This window comes from Spinacia oleracea, chromosome 2 (genome assembly GCF_020520425.1).
Source record: "Spinacia oleracea cultivar Varoflay chromosome 2, BTI_SOV_V1, whole genome shotgun sequence".
NCBI classification, from domain to species: Eukaryota; Viridiplantae; Streptophyta; class Magnoliopsida; order Caryophyllales; family Amaranthaceae; genus Spinacia; species Spinacia oleracea.
The window spans coordinates 93595104-93616512 of NC_079488.1; the positions used below are offsets into that span (position 1 = coordinate 93595104).

Here is a 21409-nt window from a genome sequence, read left to right on the forward strand (position 1 = left end):
ACTCATCATTTTTTTTTTATTTTTTTTTGTACAAGTGTCTTTCCGGTATTAATTCCTTTGTCGTCTTTTTCAGGTACGAAAACCTTGGATAGGGACCTTCTTGGTTTTGACGAGAATTGGAGACCTGTGTGCACGCAGCCTCCTCAACCTAAAGCTAAATACGACACAATATCAACGTATTCGACCCGAGCTTCCTCTCGTCGCTCTACTACCACTGTTGCAAAGAATCGTGTGAGTGCCGCCTGCAAATCCAAATCCTCCTCTGTCGTTGTTTCTCAAGCTCCGCCTTCATCCACAATGCAATCCAATCCAACAGGCCGAGGTGGAACCCGCCGAAAAAGGTCGTCTCTTAATTCCAGTCGGTCTAATCCGACTAAGAGGGCAAGGGCCACTGGTGAGGATGATGCTTACGCCGATCACGAGGCAAATGAGCCGGTCTTGGAGTCTGCCGCCAAGAAAACTACTGATACCGCCCTTCAGGCGCCGCTGTCTCCACCAACTTCTCTTGAGATTTTGGACGAGGGTCCTGTCGGCGGTTTCATTGAGGACTTCCACCGGCAAGCTACTTCTGCTGCTGTTACCGGTGGTAATTCTAGTATGCCTCCCGTCAGTCGCAGCGAGAACAAGTCTGGGGATTCTAGGCTGAATTATCACCTACCCCTCCGCACCGGTGGTTGGATCGAGGATACTCCTTTCAAGATTCCACCGCAAATGAAGCCATGGTTCGAGACTCCTGGCGGCGAACCTACCGACCAGTTTTATCCCACCATTGACCTGTTGTGTGGGGAGTCGGTGGCTACTGATTCAGCTAAGGACGGTGGCGACTTAGGCTACCGTGCCTTTAAAGATTTGATTACGCCTGCTGACAAGCCACAAGGTCAGATTGATGCCCCTGCTGCTCAACACTTTAATGACCTATACAAGGTATGTTATCTTGTGTATACATTTATTATACGCATATATTTTTATTTGCAATATGTTTTTTCGGTTGAGGGCTATTTTGATTCCCTTCCTTGTTTTATACTCAGGCCGTTCAGTCCAACATGGATTTGTACTATGTTTACCGCTGGAACCAGCTGCAGCTGACTCAGAATAACATTGATATGGCCGATTTGAGGAAGCGGGCTGAGGATGCTGAGTCCTTGCTGGAAGACAGCAAGAAGAAGTTGGATGCTACGGCTTCTGATTTGGAGGCGGCTAATAAACGGCTCAGTGATATTGAGCCTAGGCTGCAGGCTGAGGCTGAGAGAGCAGACGGTTTGGATCAACGGCTGGCAAGTGTTAATGCAAGCTTACCGGGCGTAAGGAAATCTGCCGCCAAGAAAGCCGTTGATAAACTTCTTCAGTCTGACTGGTTTAACGACATTCTGACTTTGCGCCATAACGGCGGTTGGTGTGCTGCACATCGAGTCGTTTGCCATGTGAAGAAGCTGGACGAGGATGGCTGGCAGGTGTTTGAAGATGGCTATGAGGAGAAAGAGCTGTATAAGGTTGCAACCGGCTTTGAGCCTCAGGAGCTACCCGAGGCGGTGATTTGCAATGCTAATCAGAGGACCCTGCCTCCTTTGGATGTTCCGGAAGCAGCCTATTGGTCTGATGATGAGCATGCCGTTTGACGGTTTCGGCAGTCATCACCTCCCTCCTCTTGCGGATCTTCTTCTTTTCCCAGCCGGCCTCATACTTGTTAGGATTTTTATTTTTATTTTGGCGGCTGGCTTTTGATTTTTTGGCAAATGCTGTTAGGGCACTTCAATGTTGATGTAATTTTAATTTATAACATCGTATTATTGTGGCGGTATTGGTTTTATTCGGCATCCCTTTGTGCCTTGTTATCAGCTAATCACTTCGCAAGTTTTTTGGGTGATGGCTGTCGGTTTTTCGTGTATTTCCTTTTGTGGCCATGTATTTATAACAAGTAATTTTTCGATTTCATATTTACTTCTTTTTGCGTATGATACTTCCAATTATGCCGGTATTACTATCTTGCCAGCTTGTTGAATGTTATATTTCGAAATGAATGTTCCTTCTACTGATATCACTTTGTTGAATGCTACGCTTCACAATGGAGTGCCCCTTAACGGCATTTATTTTCTCCAAAGCTACTAATCACAACAACTTTATTATGGACTGCTACGCTTCACAGTAAAGTGCCCAAACGGCATTTGTCTTCTTTACGGCTACTAATCACATCCACATAATTCGCTGAATGTTACGCTTCACCATGGAGTGCCCTTTACCGGCAATTATTTTCTCCAAAGTTACTAATCGCATCCACCTATTATGGACTGCTACGCTTCACAGTAAAGTGCCCGAACGGCATTTATTTTCTTTACTGTTACTGATCACATCCACACACTTCGTTGAATGCTACGCTTCACAATGGAGTGCCCCTTAACGGCATTTATTTTCTCCAAAGTTACTAATCACAACAACTTTATTATGGACTGCTACGCTTCACAGTAAAGTGCCCAAACGGCATTTATTTTCTTTACTGCTACTGATCACATCCATACACTTCGTTGAATGCTACGCTTCGCAATGGAGTGCCCCTTAACGGCATTTATTTTCTCCAAAGCTACTAATCACAACAACTTTATTATGGACTGCTACGCTTCACAGTAAAGTGCCCAAACGGCATTTATTTTCTTTACTGCTACTGATCACATCCATACACTTCGTTGAATGCTACGCTTCGCAATGGAGTGCCCCTTAACGGCATTTATTTTCTCCAAAGCTACTAATCACAACAACTTTATTATGGACTGCTACGCTTCACAGTAAAGTGCCCAAACGGCATTTATTTTCTTTACTGCTACTGATCACATCCATACACTTCGTTGAATGCTACGCTTCGCAATGGAGTGCCCCTTAACGACATTTATTTTCTCCAAAGCTACTAATCACAACAACTTTATTATGGACTGCTACGCTTCACAGTAAAGTGCCCAAACGACATTTATTTTCTTTACTGCTACTGATCACATCCATACACTTCGTTGAATGCTACGCTTCGCAATGGAGTGCCCCTTAACGGCATTTATTTTCTCCAAAGCTACTAATCACAACAACTTTATTATGGACTGCTACGATTCACAGTAAACTGCCCAAATGGCATTTATTTTCTTTACTGCTACTGATCACATCCATACACTTCGTTGAATGCTACGCTTCGCAATGGAGTGCCCCTTAACGGCATTTATTTTCTCCAAAGCTACTAATCACAACAACTTTATTATGGACTGCTACGCTTCACAGTAAAGTGCCCAAACGGCATTTATTTTCTTTACTGCTACTGATCACATCCATACACTTCGTTGAATGCTACGCTTCACAATGGAGTGCCCCTTAACGGCATTTATTTTCTCCAAAGCTACTAATCACAACAACTTTATTATGGACTGCTACGCTTCACAGTAAAGTGCCCAAACGGCATTTATTTTCTTTACTGCTACTGATCACATCCATACACTTCGTTGAATGCTACGCTTCGCAATGGAGTGCCCCTTAACGGCATTTATTTTCTCCAAAGCTACTAATCACAACAACTTTATTATGGACTGCTACGCTTCACAGTAAAGTGCCCAAACGACATTTATTTTCTTTACTGCTACTGATCACATCCATACATTACCTTTGCGTGTTGACTTGTGCCGCGTTTGTTTTTTGCTTTTTTCTTCCTTCATTTATGGACTGGCCGTATTTGAGGACCGCCCTAATTATACATAACAGCAAAATGCAGACTGCTATTGCAATCAGTCTGCTCATACATAATCATTATAGTTTTTCAAACATAGTACTTTCTCAGAGTACTGGCGTTCCAGGAGTTTTTGAGCGCGGTACCATCCATTTGCATTAACCGGTATGATCCAGGAACTATTTCCTCCCATATCTGGTATGGTCCTTCCCAATTGGCTGTCAGCTTTCCTTGAGCATTTCCTTTTCCTGTTGCCGCCGTTCTCCGCAGTACCAGGTCTCCTACTCCTAGAGGCCGATGCTTCACTTTCTTGTTGTATGCTCTGCTCATTCTGCTTGTGTATGCTGCCGAACTTACTTCTGCTTTCATGCGGATTTCTGGCATGAAATCCAACTGATGCCTCAGCAGCTGATCGTTTCTCTCCTCATCGTAATGCTGGATTCGCATGGTTGGCAGAGCCATTTCTGCCGGTATGACAGCCTCAGACCCGAAGCTCGATTTAAACGGACTCTCGCCGGTAGCCTCCTTGATAGCAGTTCTGTTGCACCACAGAATTTCTGGCATAAGATCTGCCCATTTGCCTTTACAGTCTTCTAGCTTCTTTTTCAGTGCAGCCAGGATTTGCTTATTCGCCGCCTCTGCTTGCCCATTGCTCTGTGGGTGACATACTGACGAGTGAGCTAACTTTACTCTGTATAATCCCAGGAAGCATTGTATGGGTGCACAATCAAACTGTGATCCATGATCAAAAACTATTGCCTGCGGCAGCCCGAATCTTGTTATTATATTTTTCCATATGAATTTTTTCACCTGGTTTGCCGTTATTTTTGCTACCGGCTCTGCTTCTATCCACTTGGTGAAGTAGTCCACTGCTACTATTAAGAACTTGCGCCCTCCAGCCGCCATTGGGAATGGTCCAACAATATCCATTCCCCATTGTGCGAATGGGATTGGGTTCAGAATGGGCATCAAATCATTGGCCGGCAAGTTTATCACAGCTGAAAACTTTTGACATTTCTCGCACTTTTTTACATAAGCTCGACAATCTTCTAACATTGTTGGCCAGTAATAGCCTTGCCTTTGACAGATGATGGCAAGGGGTTTTCCACCGGCATGGTTCCCACATGTTCCTTCGTGCATCTCTTCGATCAGCCTTGCTGACTCGAATGCTGTCAGGCACCTTAAGAATGGCAGGCTAAATGACTTTTTGTACAACCGTCCCCACAGGATGATGTACCAAACCGAGTCCCTTCTTGTCTTTTTGGCCTCTGCAAAATCTGCTGGTAGGGCTCCAGTCTGTATGTATGTTTGGATATTATCGTACCATTCTGAGGTAGTTGTGATGGCCATGACCCGTATTATCTCCGACTCCGTACTTCGCTTATTCATGACTTCCATCATGACTGTTCTTTTCAAGTCGGCGACATTTGAACTTGCTAACTTTGATAGGGCGTCTGCCAGTGTGTTTTCTGCTCGGGGTACCAGATTAATGCTGAATTTCTCTAGTTGAGACGACACCGACCTCAACTTCTCCAGGTATTTGACCATCGAAGGTTCTTTGGCCTCATATTCTCCGCTGAATTGACTTGCTACCAGCTGGGAGTCTGTTGTCAGTATTACTCTTTTGGCATCTGCTGCGAGGCACATTTGGATGCCGGCAATTGCTGCCTCGTATTCTGCCTCGTTATTTGACGCGTTGAACGTAAACTTTATAGCATACTCAAAAATGTCTCCTGCTGGCGATTTCATGATTATTCCAGCCCCACTGCCTGTCTGTGCAGCTGAACCATCCACTGACACATCCCATACTTCAGCTTGTACTTCATCTTCTTGGTATGACGCTTCAACTATGAAGTCCGCCAATGCCTGGGCTTTGATTGCAGTTCTTGGCCGGAATTCCAAGTCAAACTCGGACAACTCTATTGCCCATTTTAGCAACCGGCCTGATGTATCTAGCTTGCTGATGGCTTTTTCGAGAGGAAAGTTTGTTAGCACTTCGATTGTATGCGCATCAAAGTATGGTCTTAACTTTCTAGCCGCGATGAGGACTGCATATGCCATTTTTTCCACCAACGTGTACCTTGTTTCTGGGCCGTTTAGCACATGGCTCACAAAATACACCGGCTGCTGCCCTTTGTTTTCTGTTTCGGCTACCAGTACTACTGCAACTGTCTTTGGCGACGCCGATATGTACAGTTGTAATTTGCCGCCCTCTTTTGCCCTTGCTATTGTTGGCAGGTTCTTTAAGTGACTTTTTAGAGCTTCAAAGGCCTCTTGCTCTGCCGGCCCCCATTTGAACTTCTTGTTTTGCCTCAGGGTTGTGAAGAAGGGCATTTGCTTATCTGCCGACTTGCTCACAAATCTGTTTAAGGCGGCCATTTTTCCTGTCAGCCGCTGTATGTCTTTTACGCTCTTGGGTTGCGGCAGACTGATGATTGCTTCTACTTTTTCAGGGTTAGCGTCTATGCCACGCTCGCTGACCAAGAAACCCAGGAATTTTCCCGACCTTACTCCGAAGACGCATTTTTTTGGGTTTAATTTCATCCTGTATTTTCTCAAAGTTTCAAAAGTTTCTCGGAGGTCGCTAACATGATCCTCCTCCTTCCGGCTTTTTACGATAGAGTCATCTACATAGACCTCCACGTTTCTGCCTTTTTGGTCGGCAAACACCTTGTCAACCAGCCTTTGATATGTTGCCCCTGCATTTTTCAACCCGAACGGCATCGCCTTATAACAGAAAACTCCTGCATCTGTGATAAAGGCCGCCTTCTTCCTGTCTGATTTATGCAGGCTGACCTGATGATACCCTGAGAAAGCATCTAGGAAACTGAGCATTGCATGACCGCTAGTGGAGTCTACCAGCCTATCAATCCGTGGCAGTGGGTAGAAATCTTTCGGACATGCTCTGTTAAGGTTGGTGAAATCTACGCACATTCTCCATGACCCACTTGACTTTTTTACCATTACCACGTTTGCCAACCATTCGGGGTAGTCACATGGCTCAATGAAACCTGCCGCCAGCAGTTTATCCACCTCTTCTTGTATTGCTGTCATTTTTTCCGTGGAGAAATTACGTTTTTTCTGCCGTACAGGCCTAACATTTCTGTCGGCGTTTAATCGGTGAACCATTATCTCTGGATCGATACCAGGCATCTCATCCGCCGAGAATGCGAAGATGTCCGCGTGCTCTCTCAGCAAGCTTAAGAGGTTAACCTTCATGTCACTCCCCATTTCTGTACCGATCACGACTGTTCTATCCATGTTTCCAGCCTCCAGCTCGATATTTTCTGTCAGACCATCTGGCATTGGTCTTGGTGCTGATACCGGCCTTTCATCAAAGTGTTCCATGTTTAGGTCGGTTCGACCCCTTTTTGTGCAGCTCTTCCTTTTTGACAGTTGTTCTTGTCTTGCCGGCTTAGTAGTCAAGTGTATCTCTTGCCTTGCCGGCTCAGTAGTCAAGTTCACTTCTGGGACCATTCTTCCCGGTGTTCTCAAAGCAGTCAAGTAACGGGACCTTGCCGCCAACTGACTTCCCCTTATCTTTGCCGGCCTTTCCAGGTTCGACATATATATCATTGTCAAGTGATAGGTGGAGACTACCGCCTGCACGTCATGTATGAATGGGCGACCGATGATCACATTGTAGGCCGCTGGTACTTTAATGATTAGGAAATCCACCATGAGATCTCGCATTTCGGATCCTTCTCCGATTTTCACCGGCAGCCTTATACTACCCTCTGGGTACACTGTAGATCCTGAGAAACCGATTACTGGGTAGTTCACCCTTTGAAGTTCGTCCTCTGGTATGTGCAATTGTTTGAAAGCTTCCCAGAAGATGATGTTTGCTGAGCTGCCGCCGTCTACCAGTACTCTGTTCACATCGGCATTTGCTATATCAATTGTAAGAACTAGTGGGTCATCATGCGGGAAAATGATGCCTCTGCAATCCGATTCCGAGAACGTCATCACTGGTATGCTGGGTGGGTTAGGCCACACTCTTGTGTTATGAAAGTTTACCATGTGCCTGTGTTCCTCCAAGCTTCTACTGGCGCCACTTATTGTCCCTCCGTGGACTGGGCCGCCAGAAATTACATACACGGGTGGTTTTTTTCCGCCATCCCTCTGTTCTGCTCTGGCACTGGTTTCCGGTTGTTTTTGCTCGATTCTAGGCGGCTGATATGGTTGCTCGATTCTAGGGTATTGTTGTTGATTTTGCTGTTGTGGCCGGTATGAATTGGTAGGGTTTCCTCCCACCGAGTTGTTGTTACCATTTCCTTACCTTGCCCTATACTGTGAGAAATACCCCTTTCTGACCATATCCTCAATGTTGTCTTTGAGGTCTCTGCAGTCCTCTGTTAGGTGGCCGTGCTCATTATGGAAGTCACAGAATTTCTTGACATTCCTTTTCCTACTCTGCATTGGTGGCGGCCTTCTCCAGCCATCCATCTTGTTGTTTATGTTATAAATTGCCGTCCGCGGTGTGTTCAGCGGAGTGTAGTTATCAAAGAGTCCTCTGGACTCCCTTCTGTCTTGCCGGCTTCTCTGCCCTTGTGGATTGGCATTTCTGTTATTCTGGTTTCTCTGGCCTGCCCCTTGCTAATTATTGCTCTGATGAAAATTGTTTCCTCCTTTTCCCGTCTGTGGGTTATAGCCTGGATTGTACCCGACATTTCCGCCGGTTGCCACTACCACATTGGAGATCTTCATCATTTCATCCCCCCTGATGTACTCGTTGGCCTTGTGCAGGACGTCACCCAGATTGGTGTATGACTTCCGGCTGAGATATTTCTTGAATTCGCACTCTTGCATTCCCCTCATAAGAGCCAGAACAGCAACCTCCTGCTGCAAATTGGGAATAGTGATTGACTCGTTGTTAAAGCGGGTGAGATAATCCCTTAACGGCTCTCTATCTCTTTGAGCGAACGACATCAACTCTCCCGATGATTTCTTTCTCTTCTGTTTGCTCACAAATCGTGACAAAAACGACGCCTGCAGCTGTCGAAAACTGTATATGGAGTGTGCCTCTATGCCCTTATACCAGCTCGCTGCAACTCCTAGGAGTGTGGATGGGAATACCTTGCACCACATGGCATCAGAATCAGTGTACAGCATCATGTGCTGTTCGAATGTGGTGCAGTGATCCTCCGGATCTGTCGTCCCATCGTATCTTCCTGTCGGGATTTTTATCCTTTCCATCCTTTCTTCTAGGATTTCTCGGCACAGGGGAGAATCCTTTGGCTGGATTGTCTGCCGTCTAGCTATCTGTAGAACCGGCGCTCTTCGTTCGTATTCCGCGATTGGGACTTGCTCTGTTTCAGGCCATTCTGTTTCCGCCGGATCCGAGCGCTTTCTTTTTCTGGGGTGTTTTCTTGATTCAGGGCGGTTAGGAGATCCCTAACAGGTAACTGGGGGACCGCCGACCTGGTCTTTCTTAGACTGCCGACTGACCCTGGCTGCTGCGAGGCTGGTAGCTCTGACAAAGCGGCCATCACCGCTGACAGTGTTTTCAATTGCTCTCCCGTGAATACTTCCGACAGGGGAGACAGGCGCTCCTGCAGCGTCTGCTCCAGCGGAGTTTTTGGTTGCTCTCTGGCAGGGCTTTCTATTTCTAACTCATCGTCGTCCTCCACTGTAAATTCCCTTTGTGCCGGTATCGGGGTGTTTTTTGTTATTGGGCTGATAACTTATTGTGCTTGTGACGGATGGACGGGGTTTAGAAGTGAGGGTTGAAACTTGGAGGTTGTCGCCGGTTGTGGGGTTGTTGCTTTTTCTTGACTTTTCTTTGATTTTTTACCGTCTTTCTGTGAGAAATCCATGCTGACTGTTCTACCGTTTCAAGGGATAAGGTCCCCTCCTTCTAGCGCCAATTGTTCCGGGTGTGGAATGAGAACAGCTGACTGTGGGATACTGGATTCCTGTCGAGATTGCCGGTTGATATCTGCACAACAGAATGGATTAACTAGCCTCGGGGGTGGTTCGAGGATCCCCCCTCCGATGCCTAAGTAAGATTACTGAGAGATTAAGAGATGATTAAGAGATGATTAGAGAGTAAGAAAGAAGTGTGTTTAAGTGTTTGTGTACCTCATAGCAATAAATGAGGTGCTCCTTATATAGACCAATCCAAGGGTACGATCTGGTAGGTCCCTTGTGGTTAGATAGCGACCTGTTGATAGTGACCCTTGGTTGGTTGTCTTCATGATAATGCCGGTAGGTTGTCTTGCAAAAATGCCGGTAGAGGATATTTACCTAAGATGACCAGATTACCTGCAGGTTAAGTTTACATACGGGGAGTTCTGCCGGTACCAGGTGGTGCCGGTAGGACACCCCGTACAACTAGCCCCCTCAGAGTAAGCGCATATATGACAATTGTTGCGCTTGCTCTGAGTTTAATGGGAAAAAATAAGTATTATTTTGATACCTGGTGGTACAACTAGCCCCCTCAGAGTGAAGCGCAGGTGCTGACTGTGTTGCGAGTATTTCTGAGAAAAGACCGCGAACAGTTTGTCGACTGCCTTCGCTCTGAATGAAGAATTTTGTATTTTATTCACAACATAATATTCTATTATTCTACTAGTCTTATATGCACGCGATGCGTGCGAATATAAAAATAAAAAATAAAAATTGATCACCCTAAGCAAACATAATGTAAAATCAAGATCATATCATCAATATTAACAAATAACACAAAAATTTCATAATTCTTTTATTTTATCTTAAAAGAATTTTGAAAGGGAAAAATACATAATCTCCATTATATAAGTGAAGAATAAGACAAAGGGGGACTCCAAAAGTGATTTTACTAAAACAACATCATCTCTTCACTTATATAATAGAGATCCCCTATTTAGTGTTTACTTAGATGAAGAGTAGTATTCTAATCAAGTAGTAGTAATTAATTAATATCCGATTTTGTGATCGGCTAGCCTTGTACTGATGTGAGTTGCCTAGCGGCTCCGTCCTTATCAAAAGCATAGAAATCCTATTTACTCGTGATAATCACACTATGATTGTGTATCTTCATTCAATTCCCGTCATCGGCTCAAGTCCTTAACTCAAGTCCTTAACTCTACCTTGCGGCTTCAACCTTCCTTAATTTTATGGCCCAACTATACCCACATGCCACAACCACAACCACAACCTGGCTAAATAGCTAAGGGCAACTTGATAATAAACGACCATTTAGTCATCATCGATGCATATTCCGATAGTTGGCACTTATCCATCATAAGCCAAAAAGTAAGGAATTGACTATACATGTAATTTATTCGTGAGCTATACTTGAAATAAGCTTATTTCTGACAACAATATGCATCTACGGTTTCAATCATTCTCAAAGTTTCCTATCAATCGGACAATGATAGAGTGACCCTAAGTGTTGGTAACCCTTTCAATATTGAATTTTAATTGGTTACAAATGCATTGAAACTTTACATACAACACTCTCTCTCTTCAATTAATTATGCATATATATTATTTTATGTTATATGTATCTTAGGGGTTGCCAACCCTTAGAGTCAACCAAACATTTTCCCTATCAATTTGCCTAACCAAAACATTCCCATACCCTTAATTCGCTACCAATAGTATATTAATGCTAACACTGTCTATCCTCTGCCAATAGACATTAAGGAAATAAATGTACTAAATCGTCATTAGACAGGAAAAGCAAGCACATTACTACTGGTCACAGTTGATTGAGAACAAACCCAAACGTCATTACTCATTATTCCCAAGAAATAGCGGAAAAAATATCTTGATATATCCCTGTATATTTTACTTGTAATATCAACATAAGCTCTAGGCAGAAATTGTACCCTAACAAAAACTTGTAAAAATTGTGCACCAAATCATCATAAACTTGTACTGCACTAAATTACTTTACTATATGTTAGTATGTTACATGTAGCAATAATAAATGTTTAATTTTACATTCATTACCAACAAAACAAAGGAAAACAGGAATGAAATATCTAACTCTCAAACAAAACTGGAGGTGTTGTTCAAACATAGAAAACAAATAAGAAAAGATTCTGACCAAGCCCACTTGGATAAAACCAATGGCCCACTCTATTAGAATTCAATTGACTTTGTTTACCAATCCAACATTAATTAATTCAAAGGGTAATAGCAATATGAGTAGTAGCGAAGGATAAAGAGGAATTGAAGCAGGCGTAGCAGCTCCGTAATATTGACGGCACGCGGTGCAGCAGGGTGGACTCCGGCGACTGAAAATAAGGTGGTGCCGGTTTGAAGGTCAGAACGGTGGTGGCTGGAAGTGGAGGCGGCGGCCAGAAGGGTGGTGCCGCGGTGGTTAAACAGAGGAGAGAGAAAATAGGCGAAAATAGTAAGATGATTTGGGTTTATAAATTTCTGGATAGTTAATTGGTAATGCTTGTGGGTATTTTTGGTGAAGCATAGAGCTCGAATTATATGGTTGTGGAAGATATCAATGGAAATACCCAATTCTTTTTTTGAATTAGAAAAGCTGAATTAACAATAACTAAATGGAGATGCGGTTTTGGACTTGCAAAATGAATCCCCTTTAATTATTTGAATAAATCGATCGAAATTTTTTATAATCAACCCGAAATTTTTTATAATCAACCAGAATTTTTTTTATAATCGATTTTGGAGAGAGATCTGAAAGCAGTTTTTCGTTTTTGGGAGAGAGATTTACGCATAATGTGGAATAACAATAATATATTAATATGTAATTTGCATATTTGGAAGAGAGATTTACGCATAATGTGGAAGAATTGAGGGTAATTTAGTCTTTTTAATTGGGGACACCAAAAGTGTATTTACCAAATTAACCCCAGCTGTTGGCTTATATAATAGAGATTAATATTAATTTGAAATTATCATGTAAAGGTTATAGCTTAATTGGATAACGCTCTAGTAATGAAACTGGAGGTTGCAAGTTCAAATCTTGTGTAAAACAAATTTCTCATTTTTTAAATGAAAGTTGATAAGATAGACTTATGGATTAAGGGACAACGCCACAAGGCTCTGTTTGTTTTAATGGAAAACATTTTAAGAAAGACGCCGGTTTTCCTCACTAGAAAACTATTTTCAAACGAAAGGTTACTCTTAGCAAAAGAAATAAAGGAAAACCCCAAACCTTTAAAATATATGTGTTTGGAGTATTATACTTATCAATAGTGATATGGGTGAGAAATCCATGATATTCACTATTTATAAGGAGAAAATTTTCAAAGCTCCCCTTTAGGCTTTAGAAGCCCTATGTTGGTGTTGCAAGCTATCTATAGTTCAAACCTCATTACTTGCACTTTTGCCTATTTCTTTACTTTGCTTTTCTTTCACTTTTTCTTATACATATCTCTATTCTATAAGTGAAGAGTTTAAGTTATTTTAGTAAATCACTTTTGATGTGCCCTTGGAAAAGACCAAACAACCCTCCACACTTTCACGGTTTTATTCAACTCAAAATCTGATTATTTAATGATTTAAAAAACAGATTGGAACAACAAATAAGGAAATCACGCATAAAATCTTCTTCATAAAACAGCAAAAGTCAACAAAGAATTAAGTTATTTTGATTTAGAATCATAAAGTCGGTGATTGGAATATGTAAATAGTTGTGTAAATCACGCTAGGATTGTAAATAAACTCCTACATTAGTGGAGTAAATCACACTAGGAATATAACGGTTGATTGTCATCTTTAATTGGCTGCAGACTCTATAATCAAATTTATAAAATTATATAGAGATAGAGATTATGTAAATAATTGTGTAAATAATCAAAATTATAAAATTATATAGTGATAGAGATTATGTAAATAATTGATAATTGGGTAAATCTTTAGTCAATCAACCGTACGTTATAGTCCTAGCGTTAGTCTAGCCTTAGAATGTAAATAAGCTCCTACACGGCTACACTAGTGGAGTAAATCACGCTAGGAATATAACAATTATTTGACTAAAGATTTACACAATTATTTACATAATTAATACATATTATAATATGATAGAGTATACAAATTAATATCTTATTTTTTTCTAAGGGAAAATTCATATCAAATTTGTTTTATGGGTTTAATAGTGGTAAGTACTCCGTAACAATAGTACATGAATGTACTATCAAATTTTCCGTGAAGTTGCCATCTTTCTGTTTCTTTCGCCGTTTTTCAGGTCTTACAAGTCAGGGGTTCTCCTTATCTTCTATCGCTCAAGCTTCATCTCAAGTGAAAAAATGAATGTGGGTGCGCAAGGTAAAGGAAACAATCGAGAGCCAACAAGCACAATTTTAGTAATATTTGTAGTTTGTAATGTTCTATGTTTTAAGTTTGTAAGAGCCAGTATAGCTCATAAATTTTTAGTAATATGAATGTGATGCAGCTTTTGTCAAAAAAAAAAACAATAGTACATGACCTCGCAAACACACACTACAAGAATTTGTATCTTTAACGACAACCTAATTACGACGGGTCAAAAATCCCGTCGCAAAAGCCTTTTGCGACGGGGCTAACAACCAAACAATGACGGGAATAACCGTCGCAAAATGTTTTTTACGACGGGTTAACGACGGGATTTCTATTAACGACGGCCCCCTTTTATGACGGGTTCGCGACAGGAAATCCCGTCGTTAATCAACGATTATGGGCCTTTCGCGACGGGATTTCCCGTCGTTAAAAGTACAATTTCTTGTAGTGACATTTCAGCCCATTTAGAAAATCAGTATTTCAAAAGGTATCATCTTTAATTTAATTAAATACTCTTTTGATTTTAATTACTTCATGTTCTATTTATAATTAAAAAAAATTGTTTACATTAGGCCTAATGGACGAGGGTGCTAAATCCACCAATTTAAAGATTTTAATTCATTTGAAAGCCCACCATGGCATGATTGCTGCTCAGGAGGCAATGCATCTTAATCCACATGATAAGGAGTTAGCAAATCTGGAACTGCAAGCAATTCAAGAGTACAGAACCACTCATAAAGCCTATCTAGACTTTCTGAAACAGAAAGCTAAAGTGGAGTGGATTAAAAATGGGGATGAAAACACCTCATTGTTTCATCAGAGTATTAAAAGCAGAAGACTGCAGAATCAAGTGTATAGTATTTTTGACAAGGATGGTGTTCGGAGAGATAAACGTGATGAGGTATCAGGTGCTTTCTTGGCTTATTACACAGAACTTCTGGGAAGTGTTCATGATAATAGAACACATGTTATCAAACAGATAGTTCAGTCTGGTCCTATTTGTCAGAATCATCACAAAGATATCCTCAATGCTCCTTATACTGCTGATGAAGTTAAAGCTGCCTTGTTTTCTATTCCAGGAGTCAAGGCTCCAGGTCCTGATGGTTTTGGTTCCTATTTTTACAAAGATGCATGGTCAATAGTAGGGGATGATGTTGTTTCAGCTGTATTAGATGTACTTCAGCATGGCAAGCTACTCAAGGAGCTTAATCATACTGTAATTACTTTGATTCCTAAGGTCAAATGTCCAAGAAATGTAAGTGAGTTCAGACCCATTTCATGCTCCAACACACTGTACAAATGTGTTACTAAAGTTTTGTGTGCAAGACTTAGACAAATTCTTCCTGATTTGATATTTGAGAATCAAGGGGGGTTTGTTCATGGAAGGTATATTGTTCACAATATCATGGTTGTCCAAGATCTTGTAAGGAATTATGGGAGGAAATGAGTGAAGCCAAGCTGTTTAATGAAGATTGATCACCAAAAGGCCTATGACACTGTTGATTGGAACTTTCTAAAGGATATGTTGACTTATCTGGACTTTCCTGAGTAGTTTGTTAACCTAGTAATGGAGTGTGTTACTACTCCAATGTTTTCTCTCATGATTAATGGTTCAATGCATGGCTTTTTCAAGTCTAAGAGGGGACTGAGACAAGGAGATCCAATCTCTCCTCTCCTTTTTGTGGTTTGCATGGAATATTTGTCAAGGATTTTGCATAAAATGAGTAATATGAACCAATTTCAGTATCATCCAAGATGCAAAGAGCTCAAACTCAAACATTTGTGCTTTGCTGATGATCTTATTCTCTGCTGCAAAGGTGAATTTCCATCTGTTTATCTTATTTTGCAAGCTTTCAAGCTGTTTTCAGCTTCCTCTGGTCTGAAGGCAAATCAGCAGAAATCATCCATTTATTGCCATGGTATGAGTAATGATGTCATTCAGAGAATCATTGATGTATCTGGTTTTACCAGAAGCCAGTTGCCTTTTAGGTATCTTGGTTTTCCCATTTGTGCCAAGAAAATTTCTGTTTCTCAGTGTGGAATGTTAGTTGACAAGATGACAGCTAGGATTAAGATGTGGAGTTCTAGGAATCTGTCTTATGTGGCTAGAATGCAGCTTATTAATTCAGTCCTGTTAAGCTTACATATGTATTGGGCACAAATATACATTTTGCCTAAGAGTGTGTTGCAGGAGATCACTAAGATCTGCAGGGCCTTTCTATGGAGTGGTTTAGCTTACAGCTCTAAACCTAGCAATGTTTCTTGGCATAATACATGCAGTAGCAAGCAAACAGGTGGGCTAGGTTTTAGAGATGTTGTTCTCTGGAACACTGCAAGCATGGGTAAATATGTGTGGGCTTTAGCTACCAAACAAGATAATGTTTGGGTTAGATGGGTGACTTCTGTGTACTTAAAGAATGGGGAATGGTGGGGATACCAGCCAGGCAATAGTGCAAGCTGGTATTGGAAGAAAATTTGTGAAGTGAAAGAAGTTCTGAAGCAAGTATATTCTGAGAATGAGTTTAGTAATATGCCTCACTACTCTGTGAAACAGGTGTATGAGAAGTTAGAAGTTGATAAGCCTAAGGTTCACTGGGACAAATTAGTGTGGAATAGGCTCAATACTCCTAAACATAGATTCATTGCATGGCTTGCTATTCAGGCTAGACTGCAGACTACAGCTAAGCTTGCAAAAATAGGGATTAGTGCTTCTGCTACTTGCCTGATTTGTGGTCAGGGGGATGAGATTCATGATCACTTATTCTTCAGGTGTACCTATAGTAACATGTGTCTGATAGAAATGAAGAAGTGGTTGGGTTTGCAGTGTGGAAACAAATTGCAGCACATTTTCAGAAGCATCAGTCACAGTAGAAGGTCCAAGTTCAGAAAACAGGTTGTTTTTGCAGCTGTTGTGGCTCTTGTGTACTTGATTTGGAGGTGCAGGAATACAAGTTATTGGGAGCAGATTATCCCTTCTGTCAATAGTACAATCAGTAGTTTGAAACAAGTTGTAAAAGCTAGAATTCAGGCAGTGTTGCCTAAGAGTGTAAGTAGGGCTGATAGCCACTGGTTTTTGGCTTTATAGGTAGTGATTGTGGTGTGTGTATGTCTGTTGGCTAGTATGTTTGTGCTAGTTCCTTGGTGAGATGGTCCAACCTAGTTGGTTTGTCTCTCTTGGTTCTAGTTTAGCTTGTATCTTGGTTTGAGCTTAATAATATTATTCTCTCTTGCTTAGCAAAAAAAAAAAATGATTTTAATTCATGACATTCGTATAATGTTAGTTATGTGTTGTAAATAGACTGGGTGGATCGGAGGAACGTGTGTGATTGGACAAGACCACTGTGAGCAAAATAAAATGTGGTGATTATTTATAATAACACCATTTTAAGTTTTTATATAATCTTGTACGCATCGCGTGCATATAAAACTAGATGAACAATTTTTTTTAATAGAGTGGATGTCTAATTTTTCTTTAGATGGATTTTGTGATCAGTTTTTGTACCTATTATTTGTGGGTGATTAGAGGTAAAATCACAAGTTTTAATTTTTATATAATCTCGCACGCATCGCGTGCATATAAGACTAGTATAGCATATTATACGGAGTAGCATGTTACGGAGTAGTTTATAAGTTATACAACATTCAACACTAACATATACATGTAGCTATTTATCGATGAATCATGTGCTCCTTGTCTAATTGAAATAATTTTTTTTGGCTAAGTTCATTTTTCCAGATGTTTTTCCCTTACCACTCTGCTTATAATTTGCCGATTTTATTTTATCGATTAACTTCTAACATGTTGGATGATCGCACAAACTAGTAAGATTAGATGTAGTAAACTTCCTAGTTCCCGACTATGATGCGATGCGATGCGAAGAGTAGATTAGAAAATGATGCAAAAATGGGTAGGTCCAAATTAAAAGTAACAAAAAGATCCTTGCTACTGTACGACTCTTTTTGGTAAGGCGTAAAACATTTTTATTGTAAAACGATTTTCCATGGAAAACATTTTTCAAGGGAAAACACAATTTCAAACTAGTTTTTTTGTTTGGTGAAGATGGTGAAGATTGATCGAGGGGAAGAAAGGAGAGGGAGGTAAGGAGGAAAGAAGGAAAAGTAGTTTCCCTCTCTTTCAAATGGAAAAGGGTTTTCCTCCTTTGAGAGAGTAATGGAAAATTGTTTTCCATCCCTTACCCAACCAAATAACGTAAAATGATTAAAAAGGAAAAAATCGTTTTCCATAAAAACGTTTTACGCCCTACCAAACAGAGCCTACATGCGTAGCATCGTGGTTGGCATCCGTATGCAATCCGCAAAGATGAGGTTAGGTTACTTAATATTCAGGCGACACTGTAATTAAAGATAAAGTTTCATGTTAATTAATTTAATTAAATTGTCTTTTGACACTTAGTGGCCGGGATTATTCTTTTGAGTAGTTTAATTAGGTAGCAAATGATTATGATTATCACACAGTAAGACCAAAACTATACACACTGTACCTTAGCTTAAGGCTTATATGAAAGGGTGATTAATTAATTAATAGAGTATCGAATTAGTTATACGGAGTAGTAGTAACTGTCAACGATGGTGAACGACTGAACGGTGCTTAAGGAGGTTTCATCGTTAAGTTACCAGTTTAAAATGTTTAATCTTACGGAGTACTGTCATAAATTACTCCCTCCGTCCCTTAATACTTTATCCAGTTTGACTTTTTGCATTATTCACGTAATTTACCTTGACACTATTTTATTTCCAGTATATGAAAACAAATGTTAGTATATAATATATTGTTGGCTTCATCTCAATATATATTTTCATTTTTTTTTTTTTAAACTATGTGGTTAAAGAAATTGGAGGTCAAAGTTGTGCATTGGCAAGCATATCCGGTCAAAATAGGTCGAGTATTAAGGGACGGAGGGAGTATAGAAGAAAAGTCCCTGATTAATCGTACAAACTTGTAATTTGAATGATGGAGTTTGAAATGATAAAGAAGATAGATGGATGATAAATGTAGAAAGAAGTCAGAAAGAGTAATGTTTAAGACAAATAAAAATATAGAGAATAGAGAGACAATAGTAAAGACAAAGGAAGATACTGTAAAAATTGGGTCCATATAAAGCTGGCGTAACTTGAAGAAGAGGGAATCCAATCCTATATAATTTCTGTGACACAGAATGTACGGAATAGTCAGTACTCAATAATTCAATAGTGGTGCAAAAGCAAATATACGGTACCCACGATTCAACCCATTTTGCACCGCTGCCGCTGCCGCTGCCGCTGCCCTTATATTATGGGTTGTCAATTGTCATACTTTACCATGTTTTATTCAACTAACGCAAGAAGAATATACGGAGTATGTTGCTAATGCTGCGGAAAACACAAGGAAAGGTATCTCCATTTACAATTCTACGTACAACTCTATACAGACTACGGAGTAACTTATTACAGCAAAGTAGGTTTATGATCGACTACATGCATTACAAGTAGACCTGGTTATTGGACAGGGTAGTCCAATGGATATAGGGTTAGGGTCAAGTTAATAGGGCTTTTATTGGGCAGGGCTCTTATTGGACAGGGCCTTTATTGGACAGGGTCATTATAGGGTCAAACTTATACTACAATTATTTTGAAAATTAAAATAGTAATGATACAAAAAATTACGTGTATAGCTTCGTATTTATTTGTACTTGCACATGTGTAACGCCCCGACCTCTAATTCAATAATTAACACATAATTAGCAGCGGAATTAACCTAATTGGTCGGGACATTACCTGCCGTAACTTCCTTTTCGGAAATTACAAGGCAAACATCAATCATAAGCCTTTAAACACTCCAAAACAATATATATAATCTTTTATATTACCAAAATGAAAGTACATGACTTACTAAAGTCTTTAATTAAAACTTATTAAACTATTAGAACCGTAAATATAAACTAGGTGGATAATATTAAAGTGAAACTCCTCGCCTCTACTCGTTTCCATCGATCCCCGCAGTACCTAAAATGGAAAACAAAACGGTGAGCCGAAGACTCAGTAACGAACTATTCTAGCAACATAAATTCATTTCAATTCATTTTATTTAATAACACAGGGAGAATAGAATAATGTAAAACAATTTATAAAGTCCTTTATTTAATGGAAAATTTGGTAATATTAATCCAACCTTTGGCCGATTTTCTTTTATTAATCCCACCTACGACATATTTTTTAATACTCCCACCTTTACTACCCGACGACTTTTATTGGGCTTAAGTGGCCGGTAATCGGTGAAAAAGTCAACAAGATGGTGATGAGTTGATGATGATGACTGAATATATCGAGAGAGAGTACTGCCATGTAGAGAAATAATGCCGCTTACAACAGTTTTATGACCTGTTGGGCCCAATAAAAGTTGTTGGGTAATAAATGTGGGATTATTAAAAAATATGTCGTAGGTGGGCTTAAAAAAAGAAAATCGGTCAAAGGTTGGATTAATATTTAATTCATTTTCAACTTTAGGGTGCACATGCTAGTCGTGGCAAGTATGACATGGTGGAACGTCTTCCACGATGGACCGCTGTCCATAAACATGGGGCCTTGGCCCGAAAACATGAGAGCCTTGGCTCAATGGGCGGATGCCCCATGGGTACATGCATGACCGAGAATCGTAACCTGTGAACATATACTGCCCAACGGACTAGGAATTTCACTTTCATTTATCATGTTTCGTTTAATTTTACATTTTAGTCTTTTTACTTCAGTTGAAGTAACATAATTCCTTTGGATCATAAGATCAAACATCCTTTCTTTCCTGGTTTCTTAAAAACAGCATTTTATAAGAAATTCAATCAATCATCATAGCATTTTATAATCAATCATAAAATAAGGAATAATTCCATCAAATCATATTATAATAAATTATTCAATAAAATCATATTTCATTTCCCGCAATTCATAAAACATGTCAAAACATTCATTTAATAAATCAATCATACGTTGTAATTTCATAATCACATTTATAAGGGAATTGCGGGTACTAGCAATAGCCGTTACCTCACTTCCGCGATTTGCTAAGGGTTTTCGTTGGTTCGTTCGTCCTGAGCTCCGAGTCCAATTTCTTTAAATAGTAAACAATTGAATTAGTACTAGATCGATAAATAATTTAAAATCAATACTTTATAACTAATAAATTCTATAAGTAACGTATTTTATAAATAATGAATTTTAATGAAAATATACTTTTCGAAAATATTATTAATCGGAATTTCAATCGAAATATATATATATATAATTAATTCATAAATCGTTTTTCATGAATATTATTTAAATTCTATTTTTGTTAAATAAGCTAGTAATTTACTTTATTAAAATCGATAATTAAACCTGAAAGATAATAACGATTTATTAATAACTAATTAGATTATAAAATTTTGTTAAAACATGAAAATTAGTAATTAAGAAATCTGAAGATAACAATTCAGTTTCCAACTCACCAAGGCCCAATTT

General features: G+C 39.9%; 2 protein-coding genes across 2 annotated transcripts; both read left to right on the top strand.

Annotated features, from left to right (window-relative positions):
* The first annotated feature begins 297 nt into the window (after nucleotides 1-297).
* Nucleotides 298-2034, top strand: LOC130468018 (uncharacterized). Its single transcript, XM_056837344.1, has 2 exons — nucleotides 298-924; nucleotides 1029-2034. Exons 1-2 carry the CDS (start codon nucleotides 298-300, stop codon nucleotides 1614-1616), a joined length of 1215 nt encoding a protein of 404 aa, XP_056693322.1. The 3' UTR covers nucleotides 1617-2034.
* Nucleotides 2035-15485: 13451 nt separating this feature from the next.
* Nucleotides 15486-17003, top strand: LOC110790583 (uncharacterized). Its single transcript, XM_021995367.1, has one exon. The coding sequence runs from the start codon at nucleotides 15486-15488 to the stop codon at nucleotides 17001-17003; it is 1518 nt and encodes a 505-aa protein (XP_021851059.1).
* Nucleotides 17004-21409: the final 4406 nt, after the last annotated feature.

Bases quoted from the DNA above. Each gene is read 5' to 3' on its own strand.
- LOC130468018 (XM_056837344.1), top strand. From the start codon at position 298: ATGCAATCCAATCCAACAGGCCGAGGTGGAACCCGCCGAAAAAGGTCG. The intron at 925-1,028 runs GTATGTTATCTT...TTTTATACTCAG, and splicing joins ACTTTAATGACCTATACAAG to GCCGTTCAGTCCAACATGGA.
- LOC110790583 (XM_021995367.1), top strand. From the start codon at position 15,486: ATGGAGTGTGTTACTACTCCAATGTTTTCTCTCATGATTAATGGTTCA.